This window comes from Sus scrofa, chromosome 13 (genome assembly GCF_000003025.6).
Source record: "Sus scrofa isolate TJ Tabasco breed Duroc chromosome 13, Sscrofa11.1, whole genome shotgun sequence".
Taxonomy (NCBI): Eukaryota; Metazoa; Chordata; class Mammalia; order Artiodactyla; family Suidae; genus Sus; species Sus scrofa.
Genome location: NC_010455.5, coordinates 123,835,386 through 123,856,912, shown reverse-complemented (window position 1 = coordinate 123,856,912; position 21,527 = coordinate 123,835,386). Strand labels below are relative to the sequence as shown.

At 42.3% G+C, this 21,527-nt stretch overlaps 1 protein-coding gene across 1 annotated transcript in view; it reads right to left on the bottom strand.

Moving 5' to 3' along the window:
- Positions 19,240-21,527, bottom strand: part of LOC110256379 (nmrA-like family domain-containing protein 1) — a 35,034-nt gene continuing 32,746 nt past the window's right edge. Inside the window, exon 4 of the mRNA XM_021070002.1 lies at positions 19,240-19,355. Within this exon, the coding sequence (XP_020925661.1) occupies positions 19,255-19,355 (101 nt within the window). The 3' untranslated portion in view covers positions 19,240-19,254. The remainder of the gene's footprint in view (positions 19,356-21,527) is intronic.

Below are 21,527 nucleotides of genomic sequence, written 5' to 3'. Positions count from 1 at the left end.
TCCGACTAGGAACCATGAGGTTGCAGGTTCGATCCCTGCCCTTGCTCAGTGGGTTAATGACCCGGCGTTGCTGTGAGCTGTGGTGTAGGTCGCAGACGCGGCTCGGATCTGGCGTTGCTGTGGCTCTGGCATAGGCCAGTGGCAACAGCTCTGATTAGACCTCTAGCCTGGGAACCTCCAAATGCTGCAGGTGCGGCACTAGAAAAGACAGAAAGACAGAAAAAAAAAAAGAATGGGCTTCTCTCCTAGAGCCTCCAGAAAGGAACACAGCCCTGAGAACATCTTGATTTTAGCCTTGCAGCACTCAAGCCAGACTTCTGACATAATGAAATGTAAGATGATAAGCCACTATATTTGTGGTAATTTGTTACTGCAGGGGGGGACAAAAGACTAATACAGTGAGAATATGAAACTTCACAAAATAAGAAATGGCAAGGAAGAAATAAACCTAGAATTAGAGGAAATTTTAAAATCATCAAACTAATTTGCTAATTCTGTGCAGATAACTTTGAAAACCAGAATGAAATGAATAAATTTCTAGAAGAATACAATTCTCTAAAATCAACCCTAGAACAGGTAGAAAATAAAAATAGATTTCCATAAAAAGGAGGTGGGAAATTTATCAGCGTTACTCCCTTAAAAGGCAGCATACTCAGAGAATTTCACAGGGAATTTTTACCAGCTGTTTCAGAGTTGATAATTCCAATGTTAGTTAAACTGTTCCACAGCTTAGGGGAAAAAAGAAACTTTGTAAATGTTTTTTGTAATAAGAATATAATATCAATACAGATAAATGACAAAGACTGCATACACAAAAGATATAAATCAACCTAATTTATAAATATGGGGGCAAAAATCATAAACAAAACATTAGCAAATAGACCCAGCAGTGTTTAAAAAAAACAGCAATAAAGCTTATGCGGGTTTTACTCTGAGAATGCATGGATGGTTCAATACTAGCGCATCTATCAGTATAATTTGTATTAATAGACCTAAGAGGAAAAATATTTTTAAATGTTTTATTATAGTTGATTTACATTGTTCTTGTCAATTCCTGAGGAAAAATAACATCATCGCCCTAGACACTGAGAAGGTATTTGACAGAAGTAAAAGCAGGCATTTAAATCACTAATGAATGTAGAAGGAATGAAGGAATTAGAAAATCATCATTCAGCAACCATTAGGGTAATAAAATTGATTCATGCTAAGAATCTTCAGAGGATGCTAAGAGCAGTACATTAGTACATTAGAATATTTAAATTAGAAATGTTTGAGGACTAACAGGATATTTGCACAGTCTCAGGGTATCTCACCAAAGATACTTACTAATTGCAGTGGAAAAAGTATTGACTTTATAGTGGAAAAACCTAGTTAACACCACCAAGTGATGAAAGTTAATGTCACTGATAATAAGATAAAGGAGTATCATGTGCCCCTTCGTATGATGTACTGAGGAAAGCCAGCATCGCTTTTGTGGTATTCCTGCCAAAGAAATATAACCTTATTCTAACCATGAGGAGACATCAGACAAACTTAAACTGAGGGAGTTTCTAAAACCAAAAATCCTGGCCTCTACAATTTTTTAAATGTCAGTGTCATGAAACACAAAGAAAAAACTGAGAAACTATTTCAGATTTGTTTTTGCTTTTGCCAGGGGCAGTGGTGGGGGTGCGGCTCACATCTGCAGCATATGGAATTTCCCAGGCTAGGGGTCGAATGAGAGCTACAGCTGCCGGCCTACACCACAGCCACAGTGCCATATCTGAGCCACGTCTGCGACCACAGCTCAGAGCAACACTGGCTCTTTGACCCACTTAGCAAGGTCAGGGATCGAACCCCAGTCCTCATGGATACTAGTTGGGTTCATTCCCACTGTGCCACAATGGGAACTCCCAGATTTTTTAAAAATAAAAAACAAAGAAACTTGTAATGAAGCACAACAAATGAATACAAAGTGTGATCCAGAATTTTTCTTTACTTTAAAGGATCTTATCGGAATGGTGATTAAACCTGAACAGTGTCTGCCAACTAAGTAATATTGTGTTAATACTAATTTCCTTATTTTGAAAATTGCACTGATGCTTATAGAAACTACTCAATGAAATATTTAGGGGTAAAGGAGCATCGTGTGTGCAACAGTTCAGGAAAATATATACAAGAATAAGTCCCTGTGTTAGAAAACACATGTAGAAATAAGAAATAAAGACATAAAGACATTAAGGAGAAAATAATAAAATATATACATATAAACATATACATTCATATGTTTAAATTAGAGAAAAAACAAACATTGTAAAATGCAAACATTTGGGAAATCTGGGTGCAGAGTGTGTGGGGATTCTTCGTACTGTTTTTGTAATTTCTTAAACAGTTTGATTGTGATAAGGAAGCAGAGGGAAGTTGGTCAAAGTTTATTTGTTTGTTTCCATGAAAAACTTGAGCATACTTAAACGCCACTGGGAAGATGTGAGTGGAGGGGAAAGAGCACACAGGGTGAGAAAGAGCAAGCATGGAAGAGAGAATTAAAAAGGAGGAGGAAATCACAGTGATTACAAAAAACAGTACCTGTTCCCTGTAGAACACAGAACGGGATACACACACAACACAAATCACCCACAGCATCAAGACCTGACCACCAGTGCTCACTAAGGGAGCCATTTCAGGTGCAGGCAGGGGAGGAGGATGGGACCTCAGAAGCATGAAAAAGATCTCAGGGGGGCCTCTGGACGTGTTCTCTGATTTCTTAGATGAGGAAACTAAGGCTTGGAGACACAGCATTATGTTCTTTGGATGACAGAATCGGCTAGTTAATGGCAAACATCATTTTCTAAGTCCCGATTCAATGTTTTGTACGACCTGTCACTGAAGTTGTCCTCCAGGGAGGTACTGTCCTGGGCATCTGCTAGGGCAGATGTGTGGGAGCTTTTTTGACCACCGTAAGACAAGGCGATGGTACTCCCATTTAGTGGCTGGGGAATAGAGATGTTACACTGGCTACAGTGGCCAGGAAGACCTTCACAATGAACAGGGAACTGTCCAGAACACCACCCCCCTTCACTCAGGCAAAATTCCAGGAACTGTGCCTAGAAATCTGGCTTCTGGGTCAAGGTCCAGCCCCTCATTACTGAGCTATGTGATCAGGCAAGGTACCAGTCCTCCCATTCATCTTGAAAATGAGCATTTTATATACCAGATGGAAACTCATATCCTTCAGCCTTTGACTTGCCCAGATTCTGTCATCACATGTGGTTGGCCCCTCAGAGGAGGTCAGCCATGCCCATAAGCTGATCCTGCCAATGACACACTGGTGCAGGCTGAGTAAATCCCCAAACCCTCCACTTTGCAACCTCCTTGGGCTGGGCTGATTCACAGATTTACTAAGCTAGGAGTCTAAGATCTTAGATGGTAACTATGCTCTTGTTTGTAAAACTCTTTGTAGTTACAAAGCATTTTCACCTGCATGATTTTATTCAATCCTCCCGTTAACCTTGAAATCATTATTGCTACAACTCCAATTTTATAAATGGGAGAAAGTAGATTCAGAGTACAAATGCGTTGTCTAAGCTAACTGGGTCAGTAGTGGAAAGATGGAGCTGGGACAAAGCCCTGCCTTCTGAGGCCAAATTTGGAGCTCTCTTCAGGTCCCCTCCTCACTTCCCCCCACTGCCCTGTGGACAAGTGCTGATCTTGGACCTGCTCCCTTTGGTCAGGCTGAGCAATGATCTCTGTTCCCCCTCTTCCTTCTCTCAGACCACTCTTTGCATTCGGATCAGAAATCAACTAGAGAGCAAGCAGGAGGACCACAGGCTTGCTCTCTCAGCTTCTTTACAGAACAGCTTTCTGATAGCAACAATGGATGGCCAACTGAGTTGAAAGGTAATGAGCCCTCTGTCTCTAGGGGTATTTAAGAAGACACTGGAGGACTATCTGGCAAAGAGGTGGTAGAGGAAATTCCTGACTTGTTAACTGAAAAGTTCCCTGAGGTCCCTCTCGAACTTGAACATAGGCCTCTCTGCTTAGGAAGACAGCATGGTTCAGAAGCTGGCTGGGCAGAGGCCCAGGCTGTGGGATAGGGACAAATCTGGAGAAGGAGAGAAAGAAAAAAAAAAAATCTGAAAGAGATCGTGAAGATGAAAGCAGAGTCTTGTCTTCCAAGAAAAAGACTGGAACCCCAACAGGGATGGGGAGACAAACTGGGTTGATGCCTAAGGAGGAAGTTAGAGGAAATGTCAGTACTTCTCAAATAGCTTTGCCCAGAAAACGTGTCCACAGACACCCAGCCAAAACGTCACTGCCTACAACTCAGGCAACACAGACCAGAAACAGGAGCAGTCTCTTGAGAGAAAAGCACTTGAATTGAGTTAAAAATATATTAAATTCGCTATCAATCAAAATGCTAACGGCTCAGAGAATATCTTTGGATTAAACTTCTTCCAATTCCCTGAGAGTAGGTGGCGTGGGATTCTTTTTAAAGCATTAACTAATCAACATGCGAGGGTGGAGGGGGGCGCTCTGGCCTTCCGTGGGAAATCTGCATTTCACCTTTCTGCCAGGGCCATGTTTTGAATGGAATTCCAGGGAGAGTTCTGGGGCCTACTGCTCTTCTTACAATGGAAACCAGGACCAGAACATATCTTGGCAGCCTAAAGTAATAAACAATTTCGGGTGAAAAAAAGGATTCACGTTTATAGTATCCTACAGAATGCCCTTTCCCCCAAATCTTGTAGAAACCTTGTTCAGTTCTTCCAACCAAGGATACAAAGACTTCAGTAAGTTTAGGAAGAAATGTTTTAAAATAACTCCATTTCCTACACCTGTAAAACACTGAGAAAATACAGATGTACCAAAACAGAAGGAAATAAACATTACATGTTTCTCAACCACCCCCAGATTAGCATTTTGGTATTGTTTACTAGATATCTTAAATTTTAGTCGTTTGAAGAGTACACTGTCAAAGTGGCGTGAAGAAGATATTCCTTAAGAAATATTATTCCCCACCCCATCTCCATCTACATGTTTCTACCCAATCCCACCCTCTTAGGTGAACTCTTTTGGGGTGTTTGTGTATCCTTCTAGTGTTCCTTAATGTAGATACAAGTACAACCATAAATTCCTATTTTACACCTTTCTTACTATAAAAAGAAACATCATCCATATACTGCATCTAGCGTTTTGCACTTGACAGTATATCCTAGTTCAGATTTTTTTTCCATGTGTTTATGCAAACATTTTAGGTTTTTACTAAAATGGGATCTACTTTTGTAATCTGCTTTTTTCACTTAAGACCTTTTTATGGAAATGTTTGCATGCCATCAAATATTCTACAGTATGATTTTTAAGGACTATGATGTCAGGCAAAAAAACCCCTGGAATACTAATATGGCTGGTTTTGGTTTTTGCCTTTCCCAGGATAATCTGTGGAATAATAAAGACAAATGCTCTGGCCCTGGAGTCAAGAGGCTTGTGGATGAGTTCCATCAGCAGTTATTAGCTGGGTGCAAGTAGCCAAGACTGAGGCTGGGAGCATCAGGTTACCAATAGCTACACCTTCTCACCCAGAGTCCTGGCCTCTAACCTAGAAGCGTAGTGAAGATTAAATGAGACAATAGTTAGGAAAAGACTAGGCAATGTGAGGCCAGAAGGTATTAAAATATCAGCTATATCATACACCCGTGCATGCACAAGTATTGGCATTTTAATAAGGAGCTCTTTTTAGTCCTATTGTATGATTTTTCCTATAAACATTTTCTGCCAAAATGTGAGCCTTCTAAAAACATTTTTTGTTTTGCATATTTAATGTATATATAATATAGAGAGATTGGGAGGGGGAGGAGTAAATTTAAATAGCCTATAATTCATTTGTAAAACATTTCACATGTAGACATGTATGAATGTATGTGTACACACACACATATAATTTATAAAATGGGCCTCATATTGCATATTTTGTTTTTGTAATCTTCTATTTCCATTCAATAATATACTATTCACAAATATAGTTTCACATTCATAAATATAATTCTATGGCTATTAATAGCTACATAGAAGTCTGTTGTATTAATTAATGTATCACACTTTGTCTAACCAATCCACTGTGGTTGGAAATTTAGGTTCTTTTGGTATTTCTATTACTCTATATGATGCTCTAGTGGACATCTTTATAGCCAAATATTGATATTCACCGGGGAAGTCAAATTGAGAACTCATGTTGCTTGTTTCATCTTTTATTCACTTGATAGTTGCTTCTGAGCACCTACTATTTATCATGAAATATTGAGGTGCTAGAGTTACAGAGGTGAATCTGGCACAAGAACTGTTAGTCTAAGAAAGGATACAGAAAGAATCATAATTACATCAGGGGCTCACTGAACCCCTTAGGTGTCCTGCTGCTCCTCTCAGGCCCTCTCACAACCCGAAGTCTTACTCAGGCAGCCACCCTACTTCCTCACCAGAAATGACCCTTTTGCTGCCTGGCATATGTCTATTCATCTGTTAAGACCCAATCCAAGAATCCTTTGTTCTACCGGGCCTTCCCTGATGCCCGAATTAAGTCTCTCTTGGAGAACTTTATGGCCCCAGAGCACCTGTCGAATCTCATTTGTAGTTATCCATAGACCCTCCTATCTTATCACTTTCTCTTTGGTGTAGGTTCCTTGGAGTTGAAGACTTTGTCTTACTCTATCCAGGTGTGCCCAGCAAGGCGTCTAACACATAAACGGTACTGTCACACACTGTTTATTGAATGAATCGCTAGTACCATGTGCTTAGTTAAACAACAAATACAACAACTGAAGTTACATTATCGACAAAGCAGGGATCTTATCTTAGCAAAAGCCCATGGTTAGCAATCTGTTTAAGGGAAGGCTCAGTTGTTCTAGTCCGCCAGCTGGGCCAGCTTTTCCCATCTCCATATTTTGTCATTCTCTCTCCTTGACCTTCACTGTTGAAGACCCAGACTTCATTTCTAAGTGACATGGCTCACTTAGGCAGCCAAGGGGCACCTTGGGCTCACCAGGGCCTAAAGCTTACTATAACTGGGGGAACTTTTTAAAAGAAAAATATACAAAATCATGAATATCAAATTAGGTATAAAAGTTATATTTATTTCAACCAAGGAAAGAAATCCCAAGTAACAAATTTTAAAAACTGACCAACATCACAAAATCCATAACTGCCTCACACACTTCTCTAATACTTTTTTAATTTTTAAATTATTCTAAGAAAAACATACACTAATCTGAAGTTAAGGATTATACAAGAACAAATACACTTTAAATGGCTACAGTCTGGGGCAAGAAATATGCATGATGAGCCTGTAGTGTGTTGTTATGGCAGAGAGTAAAGAAGTGCTAAAAAGCAGATAGTCATCTGTCTGAGGGACACAGGAGCTGACGGAAAAAGCTCCCAATGGTCAAAACTGGAACAATTTGAGCAACAAAAATAAAGAAGTATTGTATTATAACCCAAAGTATCAAATAAATGTCCAGAGTCCATACTGATATACACAATTAAATAGGGAGGGGTTCCTGTTGTGGCTCAGTGGTTAATGAACCCGACTAGTATCCATGAGAATGCAGGTTCAATCCCTGGTCTTACTCAGTGGGTTAAGGATCCCACTTTGCGGTAAGCTGTGGTGTAGGTCGCAAATGCGGCTTGGATTCCAAGTTGCTGTGGCTCTGGCATAGGCCAGAAGCTACCATTCCAATTCAACCTCTAGCCTGGAATCTCCTTATGCCGTGGGTACAGCCCTAAAAAAAGATGAAAAAAGTGATTTAATAAGGAGAAAGGAAGGAAGGGAAGGAGGAAGACAGAAAGAAAAGAGAGAAAGAGGTCTTCCAAGTAGACTTTCAATTAATTTCTATAGATACTGCTGCCTCGAGCAGGGTTACCTCCCACCCTATCCTTTACATGTGGGCTGCTCATATTAAGTCCTTTCCAAAGCATGCAGTAGGGGAAGGGCAGGGATGGGAAAAGTGACTGTGCAGTGGAGAAACGTGACAAACACTACCTCAGCCAAATGACCAAGGTCAACATCAACAGTGATAAGTCGTGTTGATAGTACGTACATACCCTTTGTATGATGTGATGAGAATTGCACTTTACCTCTGCAGCTTTCCTTCCCAAAACACTTAACCCCAGTCTAACCATGAGAAAAACAGACAAATTCCAAATAGAGGAACATTCTATAACATCTGACCAGTACTCCTCCAAACTGGTCAAAGCCTTCAAAAGAAAGAAAACTGGAGAAACTGTCACAGCCATGAAGAGTGTTAAGGATACGTGACCAGCAAATCGAATGTGGATTCCTGGTCGGGATCCTGAACTAGAAAAGGGACATTCGGTAAAAACTAAAGAAATCTGAATAAAGTATGAACTTTGGTTAATGACAGTGTACCAGTACTAGTTTGTTAATTATAACAAATATAAATGATTCATGTAAGATATTCATGGTAGGGGGAAATGGATACAGGGTATGTGGGAACTCTGTACTGTCTTCACAACTTTTCTGTAAATCTAAAGGTGTTCTAAAAAATAGTCTAGTAGGAAAAATGGCTACAGTGTTGTACCAAACTCCATAACTGTGTAACTAAACTATTCTTATTAGTGAACATGGAGTTTTTTTTTATCATAAGAATACTTGTTCTTAGGCCATTTTGCTGCATCAGGAGAAATTTTCCCTGTTTTTTAGTCTCAAACGACCAGGCTTGATCAGTATCCGAGTTTCCTGGAAGTATATATTAAAAAATTAACAGGCTGGAGTGCCCATCGTGGTGCAATGGTTAACAAATCTGACTAGGAACCATGAGGTTGCATGTTCGATCCCTGGCCTCACTCAGTGGGTTAAGGATCCAGTGTTGCTGTGAGCTGTGGTGTAGGTGGCAGACGCGGCTCAGATCCAGCGTTGCTGTGGCTCTGGCGTAGGCCGGCAGCTGCAGCTTCAATTCGACCCCTGGCCTGGGAACCTCCATATGCCACAGGAGCGGCCCTAGGAAAAGGCAAAAAGCCAAACACACACACACACACACAAATTAACAGATAGGCATTCCCATCATGACTCAGTGGTTAACAAACCCAACTAGTATCTATGAGGACATGAGTTCGATCCCTAGCCTTGCTCAATGGGTTAGGGATCCAGCATTGCCATGAGCTGTGGTGTAGGTCAAAGAGGCAGCTCGGATCCTGCGTTACTGTGGCTCTGGTGTAGGCCTGCAGCAACAGCTCCAATTAGACCCCTAGCCTGGGAAATCTCCATATGCCTCGGGAACTGCCCTCAAAAAACAAAAGACAAAAAAAAAAAAAAAAAAAAACAACACAGTGACACAATCTTATGTCTGTCATCTTAAATATAGTACGAATATTATAGGTGAAAGTATTCACGGAGTTCCTGTCGTGGCTCAGTGGTTAACAATTCCAACTAGGAACCATGAGGTTGTGGCTTCGATCCCTGGCCTCGCTCAGTGGGTTAAGGATCTAGCATTGCCGTGAGCTGTGGTGCAGGTCAAAGACACGGCTCAGACCCTAAGTGGCTATGGCTATGGTGTAGGTCGGCAGCTGCAGCTCCAATTCAACCCCTAGGCTGGGAACCTCCATATGCTGTGCATGTGGCCCTAAAAAGACAAAAGACCAAAAAAAAAAAAAAAAAATTAACAGATAAAAGTGAGAGTACTCTAAAAGAGGTAAGTTGAAGTGAGAATGAGCCCAGTTAATTGGTTCTCCTCCCCCCAAGGCTCAGTCCCTGTGGCAGGCAAGGGACTGTCTAGTTTGATCATTCACTCAACAAATATTTGTGTTGCTAGGGGATACAGGGGTAAACAAGAAAGACAATACCTCTGCCTTCTACAATGTGGTCTGAAAAGCTTGGGCAGTTGTCAGTTGTCAGTCCCGGCTGGACTTTAGAATCACCTGAGGAGCTTTAAAAAAAAAAAAAAATAGCAATGTCTGGGCCTCTCCTCAGCATCTCTGAGGGTGGGACCCAGGAGTGTATATGCTTTAAAAGCTCCACCAAGAGATTTTAAAGTATAGCCAGGATTGAGAAACGTTTAGGAAACATCTAAGAACGACCTGCTCTAAAATGGGGGTTGTGTGATCTTAGTCATCATGGAAAAGGAGGAGAAAAGGGCTGAAGTCCAGACCCTGGGGCATGTCCCCTCCCCCTGAGGGAGTTGGGGGAAAGGAGAGCAGGTGGCACAGGTGCCTCAGCTGAAGGCAAGGCTGGCGCTGGCAGAAGTGGGGGCGAGGGGTGGCACGAGGAGCAGTGGTGCGTAGCAGCCCACGCACTTGCTCGTTTTAGAACAAATCAGCTCTTCTCAGATATATGTACTGAAGAGGCCTCCTCTGGGAATTTTCCAGACAGAGCTGAAGACTGCTCTCAGCTTAAAAGCATCAAGCCTAGATCTCATGGCTTATCTTGATACAAAGAAACTCTAGACTGGAAGGTCCTTAAGGGGGAACCATCCGGCCCCAAGCCACCCTGCCCACACACACCTCAGTACAGGGTGCCACAAGCTTATGTGTCGCAACTTCTTGCTGCATGTTAACATACCATGCAGATATTTGATCTGCCTTTGGGCATTTTTACAACCGCAACCAGGTATTCGGGTTAAGGAAAAGACTAGAAAATATGGCTGAGGGATAAACAAGGGAAGAACAAAGACCCAGTGGCCTGGAATTAAACAACTTCCCACTCACTTATAACATTATAGGAAAAGTATGACTCTTCCCCACCTTATAAGGGAGGACACGGCCTTAAAGAGTCCGATGTCTTCTCCAGGATTGTTCCACAGGCAGCGAAAAAGCTAGGGCTGACCTCACCTGCACAGCTCTATGAGGGAGGTATTATCATTTGTGTTTGCAGTTGAGAAACCTGAGGCAAGAACGTGGTAGTGGGTTAAATGTTGGTGTCGGTCTCCTACTGAAGGCCCCGCGCTCTCTTGCAGAAAACACAGCTCCCCATTGACCTGGGAGGCACTGTGCTTCCCCCACCCTCCTGGTCCACACCAGAAGAGGCTCTGGAGAATGCTCTCCGTGCTATCTTTGCTACTTTTGTGTGAATGTAAAATTATTCTAAAACAAATTTATGTTAAAACAGAAACTATTCGGAGTTCCTGGTGTAGCACAGCAGGTTAAGAACCCTCCTAGTATCCATGAGGATGCAGGTTTGATCCCTGGCCTTGCTCAGTGGGTTGGCGATCCAGCATTACCGAGGGCTGTGGTGTAGATCACAGATGCGGCTTGGATCCCACATTGCTGGGAAAGAAAGAAAGAAAACAAACTGTTCAATATTATTGCTCTTAAACTCTTTGCATGCAATAAATAAGATAAAATTATTTTTAAATACTACGTTTTTTACCTTCACGTGTTTTCTGTGTCTATTTCTATGTATAGTTTATAATGTGCATAGTATACCAATACAATAGTACTTATGAAAGTTGTTTTAGTTTGTTGGAACTGCTGTAACAAAACACCACACACTGTATAGCTTAAAACAGTAGAAATTCACTGTCTCACAGCTCTGAAGTCTGAAAGTGTGACATCAAGGTGTGGGCAGGGCCTTGCTCTCTAAAGGCTCTGGGAGGGGGAACGTTTTCCATGCCTTTTCCTTTGCTTCTGGTGTCTGGTCTTTGATGTTCTTTGGCTTCTGAATGCATGGCTCCAGTCTCTGCCTTCTTTGTCGTGTGGCCTTTTCCCTGTATGTCTCTCTCTTTGCATCTTCTCTTCTTTTAAGGACACCAATCCTATTGGATTATGGGCCAGCCTACTCCAACATAAGCTTATCCTACCTTAACTATATCTGTGACAATGCTATTTCCAAAGAAGGTCAAAGTCCCGGTTCCAGGAAGGACGTGAATTTGGGGGGACACTAGCCAACCCAGTATAGACTGCCATCTGCTCCCCCAAAATTTCATGTCCATCCCACGTACGAAATATATTAACCTGATCCCAACATCCCCAAAAGTTTTAAGTCATTCCAACATCAACTCTAAATCCAAAATCTCATCTAAATATCATCCATTCAAAAAGTCCCAAGTTTGATTTCTGTCATGGCTCAACAGAAACGAATCTGACTAGTATCTACGAGATATGAGGTCTGATCCCCGGCCTCCATCAATGGGTTGGGGATCCAGTGTTGCTATAGGCTGTGGTGTAAGTGGAAGAAGCGGCTCAGTTCTGGCATTGCTGTGGCTGTGGCGTAGGCCAGCAGCTACAGCTCCGATTCGACCCCTAGCCTGGGAAACTCCATGTGCTGCAGGTGTGGCTCTAAAAAGCAAAAGCAGAAAAACTAAAACAAAACAAACTAAAAAGTCCCGAGTTTCGCAGACATTCCGAGAGAGCTGTGAGTGCTGGCAAGGGCAACGCCACCTCCAACTGGAAGAAGGCACCCCTGAGTACAGGTGGGGCCCTTGCATTTGTCAGCCCGAGCTTGGCAGTGCACAAGACCTCCTCAGCTGTGGACCGCCAGCAGGAGTACCTCCTGGACATGATCCCGCCACACTCCATCCCCCAGTCGGCCACATGGAAATAGTGCGAGCCAGGCCCAGTGGAGAACAGGCTCCCTCCTCCCTCCCACCTGGCCCCACTCACCCTCCACTTGGGAAGACACCCTGCTCCCCGAGAGGGCCAGCAAGCGCAGGCCGTGCTTCGGAAGTGAGAGCTCCGATCTTGGCTGCAAAGTCTTCTCGTGGCTGGAGGGGCCACTTCATAGGTGGACCATGATTATTACTGGGGGACCTTTCCCATGGGCTTTCTTCCTTTCTTTGCCTTTAGTTTGCCCAACACCAGCAGAAAAGTGGACCTCAGGGGCTGGTTCTGCTCCCGGCCCTCCCCTTCGGCCCCCTTGAGGATACACGGACGGCTCACCCTAGACACTGTGACATGCTTGGGCAATGGCGCCCGGGGCTTCTGAAGTTGAGTGGAGCATTCTGTTTTGTTTTTGCTTTTCCCCGTCTTAGTCTCCTGATCTTTGACTGCCTTCCTTCATGGCACTCTCTAGGTTGACAATTTTTTTTTAATCACCCCACGATGATGGAGTTTAATGTAAACCGTGCAGACCCAGGGTTGCCTGCCAAGCACGGCCCCAATGCCCAGAAGAGTGGGCTGCTGACCACCCAGCCCTTGCTCAAGCAGAAGGCCTCTGCTGCTGCTTATCCCGGAGACCCCCAACCTTCCACAGTTAGCAGAAGAACAAACTACAACCCAGACCCAGCCAGAGAGCCCAGGATCCCGAAAAGCCGAGCATCACCGTTAGAGAAGGGAGGAGAGAATCAGCAGCGACATCCAGAGCCTGAGCGGGAAGTTGGAAGGGCTGGCTGTTGTGTTTTTTTGTTGTTGTGGTGGTGTATTTTATTAAATTTTTTCCTTTTCTTTTCCTACTTATGTTGATGGACAACATATTAAGCCCTGACCTGTGCTCATCAGGTGTGTCAGGGTAGGGAGGCACCCCTGCACCCCCCAGACTACAGGGTTTATGTTTGGGTCTAGCTTAGAACCTTCCCTTAAAGCAGGGCTACGCTGCCAGGGGTTTGCCTTTTTAAAAAGAATATTCTCTAGAGTCTGCAGTCTTATTACAAAGGATCAGGTCTGCTCTTAGTTGTGTTGTGTTTTGGTTTCTCCCATCTTTAAAAATTCATCCATGAGGAAAGGCAGAAGCTGTTGTGTGTGTGCTGCACTTGAGCCCATTCTCTGCAAATGTGAGGGTGTCACGTGTATGCACACACGGTTGTGGAGATGGGGTATACTGCTCCCCACTTCAGCCCCAGCCCTGGTTTTCCTGTCTGTGCAGTTAGGAACTTAATTTAAAATCCTTATTTTGTAGGGCCACTTTTGAATACACTGCTGCAACATTCTAATAAAGGCTCATTTAACCCCCCCTCTAAAAAAAAAAAAAAAAAAGTCCCGAGTTTCATCATCTAATCATTTATGGGTGAGACTCGGGATATGATACCTCCCTTCTGGAGCAAAATTCCTCTCTACTGTGGACCTATGAAGCCAGAAAATAAGTTATCTGCTCCCAAAATAAAATGGTGGAATGGGCATGGGATGGAAATTCCCAGTCCAAAAAGAAAAAGAGGAAGAAGATAAGGGCTCGTGTGTCCCACGCATGTCTGAAACCTGGTTCACAACTCTAGATGATGGTCTAGGTTTACTAACCTAGCCTTGCTATGTTTATATTTGTTTAAAAATTTCCAAAATAAAAAAAAATAAGAAAAGGAAAAGTACCTCATTTTTTCCTTCTATTAAAAACTGCTGGCTGGAGTTTCCACTGTGGTACAGCACATTAAGAACCCAGTGTTGTCTCTGCAGTGGCATGGGTTTGATTCCCAGCCCAGCACAGTGGGTAAGGATCCAGCATTGCCACACCTGTGGCATAGGTCACAGCTGCAATTAGGATTTGATCCTTGGCCCAGGAACTTCCATATGCCGTGGATGTGGAAAAAAAGAAAAAAAAAAAAAAGAAAGAAAGAAAAAGTACAGGCTTGGAGTTCCCTCCTGGCTCAGCCAGTTAAGGATGTGATGTTGTCACTGCTGTGGCTTTGGTTATAGCTGTTGCATGGGGTTCAGTCCCTAGCCTGGGACCGTTTGCATGCTACAGGTGTGGCCGGGAAAGAAAAAAAAAGTTGGTAGAAAAAAGTGCAAGCTTGTTGTAGAAAAAATACAAGAGAACAACAACAAATAAATATCAATCCCAATCCCATAACCCACTGTTCACATTTCCATATACACATTGACTTATTTTTAATATTTTATCACTTTTCTACATCATACCTATACCTTCACACATGTGAAAATGGAAAAGGTGTGTTAAAACATAAGATCTAACTACTTCCACGGAGCAGTTTACATCCCATGCCACCTGTTTCCTAGCCATTTTTACAAATAGCCTTGTTGGAAGAGGTGGTAGCAATTTCAAGTGATCTCCAGCTACCAGCCACCAATCCCCACTAATGAAATCTGTTGGATGGAGAAGATATCTAAGAATAGAATTAAAAGTTTCCTTTTTCAGATCCAAATGCTGGGTAGTTAAGCTTTCAGTACAGTGACTTGGTTCTTTCTTTTCTTCTCTGTCCAACTATGGTAGAGGCTCTAAAGAAATTAAACTTTGAAATACATCATCACAAAACATTGTGGAGGAAGAGGATCACAGAAACCATTCTTTCAGCTAAGGTAGCCACAGCTGTCAGGATCCACTGAGTTGTTTATTTTTGTTTCCAAGTAGGGACTAAAATTCTAGGGCTGGACATCAATTCTGGGAGGGATATTACTCCAACAAATAAATGTGGTTTAAAAAGAAACATCCCTACTATGACTAGGAACAAACTAGAATTAGATTAAACTGATAATACAATGTCGAAAATTATTCAAGATACCTCATAAAATTCCATCTTGCATATTTGTATCTCCAAACACTCGCTTAATAAATTCCCTTTCTGAGTTAGAGTTTACAATAACGCTGAAGTTCAACCATTTAATAAACTGTTTTATTTTTCTTTAAAAATAAATAAAATCACAGTTAAATTTAGCAATCCCAGCAACCTAGCATCAATCACCTCCCCTTCCGTCAGACCATGCATCCTTCACCCACGACTGTTTTTATTAACTGGGATACGCTCCACCTCTGTGTAGCTTTATGAAATGTGTTTTGGCTTGGAGCACAGAAAATCCATTTAGACATTAATAGTCTAGCTGCGAGTTATGCTATTCATTCACAAGAGTAACAACAGTGTGCTGTGATTTTTTTTCCAGCATTTTTCCCTTAATTTTATTGGCTAATAAAATCCAAACACTGGAACTTTTCCCCAGAAAGCGGCGCCAAAGGAAAGTAGCTCCCCAACCAGACCCCCAAGGGCTCTCCAAGTAGGACCTGAGCCTTGGGTGCAGCCCCAGGGGAGACAGGAAGACCTGCTCTCTAGCAGATAGGCTTCCCCACAGGGTCAGCCAGAGGTTTTCCCTATGTCTTCCTGACCCAGGGAGGAACACGAGGGGCTCCCTCTGGTTCTGAAAATTCAAAATGGCAGAATCACTATCCAGCATTCCCTCACTTAATTCTTTCACTCAAATGTCCTTTTTCTTCCAAACCTCAACAAGTAATGTTGAGCATATACTATGTAACAGATTCTATGGTAAGGTGCTCCGCACATACAAAGAAGCTTGTCCTTCAATAGGACAGCGAGAGAATGTAAGTAAACCAATAATTGCTGCGCAACCTGATAGGTGCCAGAATGAGACAGAACCAAAGTACATGGACGTAAATTTGGCACAAACTCAGTTAAATTAAGGTTTAAAAAGGAAAACAGCTGGCCAGTACAACCGTTTTGTAAAAAGAATGTTTACAAAGTGCTATTATTTATACTAAATAAAAGTGGGTTAAATATGCATCAGAACATCACCTCAACCCCATTAGACAAACAGTAAGGGACAAAAATAGGCAATTAACACAACAACAACAAAAGTAATGACACAGCAGCTTTGGTTGTTTGGGGTTTTTTTTTTTTTGTCTTTTTAGGGCTGCACCCCATGGCATATGGAGGTTCCCAGGCTAGGGGTCTAATCTGAGCTGTAGCTGCCGGAAGATCTGAGCCACGTCTGGGACCTACACCACAGCTCACTGCAACGCTGGATCCTTGACCCATTGAGCGAGGCCAAGGATGAACCTGCAACCTCACGCTTCCTAGTGGGATTCATTTCTGCTGCACCACAATTGGGAACTCCTGAAACAGCAGTTTTAAAAGAGCCTCTATTTTATTAGTCTTCAAAGCACAAAAATTAAGGCAATAAAAACCAAAAACTTATAAAATCCAGTTCTCAGAACTCTACAGAAAAATCGAAGCTAGTAGCAATGTAAATTTATACAAACCTCTAAGAAAACAATTGGGCAATGTGACACAAGTCAAAATAATAATTATGTTGTTAAAACCAAGGCGCTCAATTCCACAGAATTTATCCTAAGGGAGTAATTATAATGAAGGAAAAAAATTATATGTATACAGATGTTTGTCACTGTTATTTATATTAGTATTATATATTATTGTCACTGCTATTTATATTAGGGATACACTGGATATAAAATACATTCCTAATATAGGGGGGATGTTTTAGTAGATCACCAAAAAGTTAATTATAAAGTCTCTGTAGTAACATGAGAAATGGTTTACTTCTTAATATAAAATTTAATAAAAGGAAAACACAACAGTGTACACAATACTAACTCTAGCCTCCAGATCCAGTTGGGACTCCAGCAGCAAAAACCCTCAGCTAGAACAAGTTTCAAAATGGCTTAGGAAACTTTAGATAATTCCATAGTCAGAGTTAATGAGCCCTTCTCTTTTATGCTTCTTTCTTCCTAGCCACCTCCCACTCTTGTCATCCTCTGCCTGATTTATTCCATTTTAAGATTCTTTTTTACCTCTCTGTCTTCCTCCCTTTAAGGGTGAAAACAATGTCCTGCTCATTTTTGTAACCACCTACCCTTTCACCAGCCGCCAACAAATTCGATAAAGTCATGATTATCCAATTTACTTAGCAATGTACAAATATGTATGAAAGAATGCAGAGAAAAGACAATAATTTTGGTAGGCTGCTAGAACTCAGAGGAGATTTTAAAAATTTTTCTTGGAGTTCCCTTATGCTGCAGCGGGTTAAATATCCCTTGTTGTCACTGCAGCTGCTCGGGTGGTTACTGTGGCAATCAGGTTTAATCCCTGGCCCGGGAATTTCCACATGAGGCAGGCATAGCCAAAGAACATTTTTTTTTTTTTTTATGTTTTGTTTTATGACTTTTTTTTTTTTACCATGGATGGAACCCTGATTGCCTGGGCAGGGTTTCACTGCAGCCTCTGAAATCAGGCTGTAAATATTTATGCTCCAAATGAGCCAGCAAGTTTATCTGGAAAAAGTAAATTGATAAACTTGAAGGACAACCTAAGACTTTTTGGAGAAAAAAGCAAGGAAGAGGCCTTGTTCTGGAGAGGTGATAACTTCTTTTACAGCCATGGTAATATGTGACGGAGAGAGAAGTCAACAATGTGGACAACTGAGTATGACTGTGTGGAATAGGTCTGACTGTAACACACAGAGCATATTTATCCAAGTGTGCAGTAGTGCTGGACACCCACTGCCTTTCATTGTGAGCTTTGTTGACGCTGAAGGGCCACACTTGGCAACGTGGCATAGGACCCAACTTGGACATGAATCAAATTCATGGGAGGCATCATTTATTTCCTTTTTCCGCTCATCAGTAATATTCGAAAATGCTCCCATTTTATGATCTGGCTTTCAAAGAAATTAAACTTGAATAGCTCAAAATTGTATAATCATGTGAGAATTCAATTGCAGTTTTTAACAGATCCAAGTCTGCTACATCGTTATTAGGTAATATGACGCTGATGATAATATTGACAGCTAAAATCCAGAGTCTAGCTACCATGTGCCAAATACAGTGCCAAACAATTGGGAAGATGATTAGGCATACCAGCCTGGCGTTCATGTGTGGTACTTATGTAGCATAGAAAAATTCTAGGAAATTCAGGTGAGTCTGGAGGTAGATAGTCACGTTTAGCTCCCAGAATAAAATTAGATGCGCAGGCCCTAGAGCAGTGCCCTCATTCCACATGGCAGCAATGGGAAGGAGCTAAATTTCTTTTCTTTTTTTTTTTTTTTTTCTCCTCACTTCAGACGGGTAATGTGCCGACAGTCGTAAAGATTTGAGGGAGGCACATGTCACACAAGCGTGTAAACACCCAATCTTCCTGCTCATGAACTACAAAGGGATCCAGGAGCTAAATTTCTAAGTTGCCCTTTAGACAAGGCATGCACTTTCTAGTTCATCATTGTCCCTGCAGCTCCCTATTGAGCTGACGCCCAGCCTTCTTTCACTTACACAGCTTGCCTGTCTCCAATACTCTGGAGTTTTCAACCCCTCCAGCTGGACATTATGACTGCAAGTCAGGCATTGGCCACTACATGAGACAATGCCTATAGGCAGACATAAAGCTAAAAGGGACATTGGCGATCATATAGCCTGATTGTTTTTCCAAACCTTTTATAGCAGCGAAGTATTTCTTCTAATAGTCTTATGCAAAGACCTGATCTCTAAAACAGGAGCTGTTCTGGCTGAGGGTGGGGAAAACCCCAAGGAGCACCCAACCTGCCTGGCCCCCCCCTTCTCCCCTGTTCCCCTGTGGGACTCCTTGACACTTTAGAGGTGCTGGCAACAGTCCTGTCTCCTCATTATAAAGCAGAGGGCATTAAGAGGTGAAGTTACCTGTCCTCAGTCACACAGCCAGTTAGTGGTAGAAAACCCAGGTCTCTGTTAAATGATTCACTGTTTGGCAGCTTCTTCCACGAAAAAGTTGTTGAGTCTGTAGAATGTACAATGATGATTGAATAATGATTACTCCTCTCCTTTTTTCAAGCCTTCTTGTTACCCCATGTCGCATACCAGCAGGTACCTTTGTTTTAAAAGTTTTAAACTAGATAGTCAAGCATTGAATTATGAAAGTACACGGTCTTAGAGCTGAAAGGAATGTTGAAGATTTTTTTCATCCCACCCCCTCATCTTACAGACCAGGAAAATGAGGAACTGCTTGAAACTGATTCCCCCTCTTAAGTGTTCCAAGTTACCCTCCTGTTCAGTATATCCAGGGCTGTTACATTTTGACTTGATGGTAGAAGCCAGAACTTTCTATTTTAACCAGTTTCTCTATGAAAATCACGAAGTTAAGATATAAATTAAAGTTGTGATTTCTTTCTCTTTGTGATTTTCTTCAATCTTTGAAACACACTCTCCCAGCTGGGCTTTCAAATATCTCTTTACTCCAGAAAGTGCATTAACAAACTTATGGAAAGATTATTTCAGACTGAACTTTTCCAAGAGACTGCGAGTCACACTATCTGTGGTCAAAGAGCTTTTATTTTCAAATTTCCAATCCATGACACTGTAGACCAATAATTAATTTTTTTTTCTTTTTGGGGCTACACACTTGCCATATGGAAGTTCCCAGGCTAGGGATCTAATCAGAGCTGCAGCTGCCAGCCACAACTACAGCAATGTGGGATCCAAGCCATATCTGTGACCTACACCACAGCTCACAGCAACATCAGTTCCATCCACTGAGCAAGGCCAGGGATGGAACCCACATCCTCATGGATACTAGTCGGGTTCTTAACCCTCTGAGTCACAACAGGAACTCCCCAATAATTTTAAAATACAATGAAATTCCATGAATGGACAAATGAAATTTTTTAAAGACGCACAAAACACAAACATTTTTTAAATTATTAGATTCTAAACATAAAATTACTCTATCAAATTTTTATAACATTTTCTAAATGCCTAGTTTCTATTCCTGTAATCGCTCCATCCTGAACCAATAATAAATACTTTATGAACCAGTCTTGAAGCTACTCTGCTCCAGGGTAAAGCGCCATCCTAATGGTTGGTCTGGATACAGGGCATGTCGGTAAGACCACTCACATGAACCAGGTACCACTTCCCATCTTTCAATCCAAGCCCCAGACAGCCGTTTTGAGAATGCGGTTATGGTCCTCAAATGTCTGAGGCATGGCCACTTACAGCTCAGGGGGAAAGACAAGCACACAACCTTTTGATGGCACCACCTGGGAAAGAGTAGGGCAGGGCTCAGATAATGGTGAGCTTGGAAAATGGACTAAGGGATTTGGGGACTTCATCCCCAAAGTAAGGGGAAGTTGAATTATATTTGGGTACAAGAAAGATAGTTTTGGGAGTCCCCGTCATAGCACAGTGGAGACAAATCCGACGAGGAACCATGAGGTTGCAGGTTCGATCCCTGGCCTTGCTCAGTGGGTTAAGGATCCAGTGTTGCCGTGAGCCATGGTATAGGTCGAAGATGGGGCTCATATCCGTCATTGCTGTAGCTGTGGTGTAGGCTGGCAGCTGTAGCTCAGATTCGACCCCTAGCCTGGGAACCTCCATATGCCCCAGGTGCAGCCCTAAAAAGACAAAAAAAGAAAGATAGTTTTGGAATTCCCTTCGTAGTTCAGCCGATAATGAACCTGATTAACACCCATAAGGATTAATATTCATGAGAACTCTGGTTAACATCCATGAGGATGCGGTTTTAATCCCTGGCCTTTCTCAGTGGGTTAAGGATCCGTTGTTGCTATGAGCTGTGCAGCTTGGATCACTCGTTGCTGTGGCAGTGGTACAGGCTGGCAGCTGTAGCTCCAATTCACCCCTAGCCTGGGAACCTGGGAATTTCCATGTGCCACAGGTCCAGCCCTAAAAAGCAAAAACAAAAAAAAAGGTAGTTTTGCCTGCACTGTGGAACATGGTTTACAGGAAAACAAGACCTATGAGGAGGCTTCTGCAATAGTTTCAAAAAGAGATAATATGGCCTGAACTAGTAGAGTTCCCAGAGCAATTTAGGGGACTTGGTTATTGATTGAGTGTAGGTGATGAAGGGCAGTTGTAACCCCACCACCAACATATCCTCTGCTTTGGCTCCTCTCTGAAGTACCTAGACCATAGTATCTGATGCACATTTCCTGAG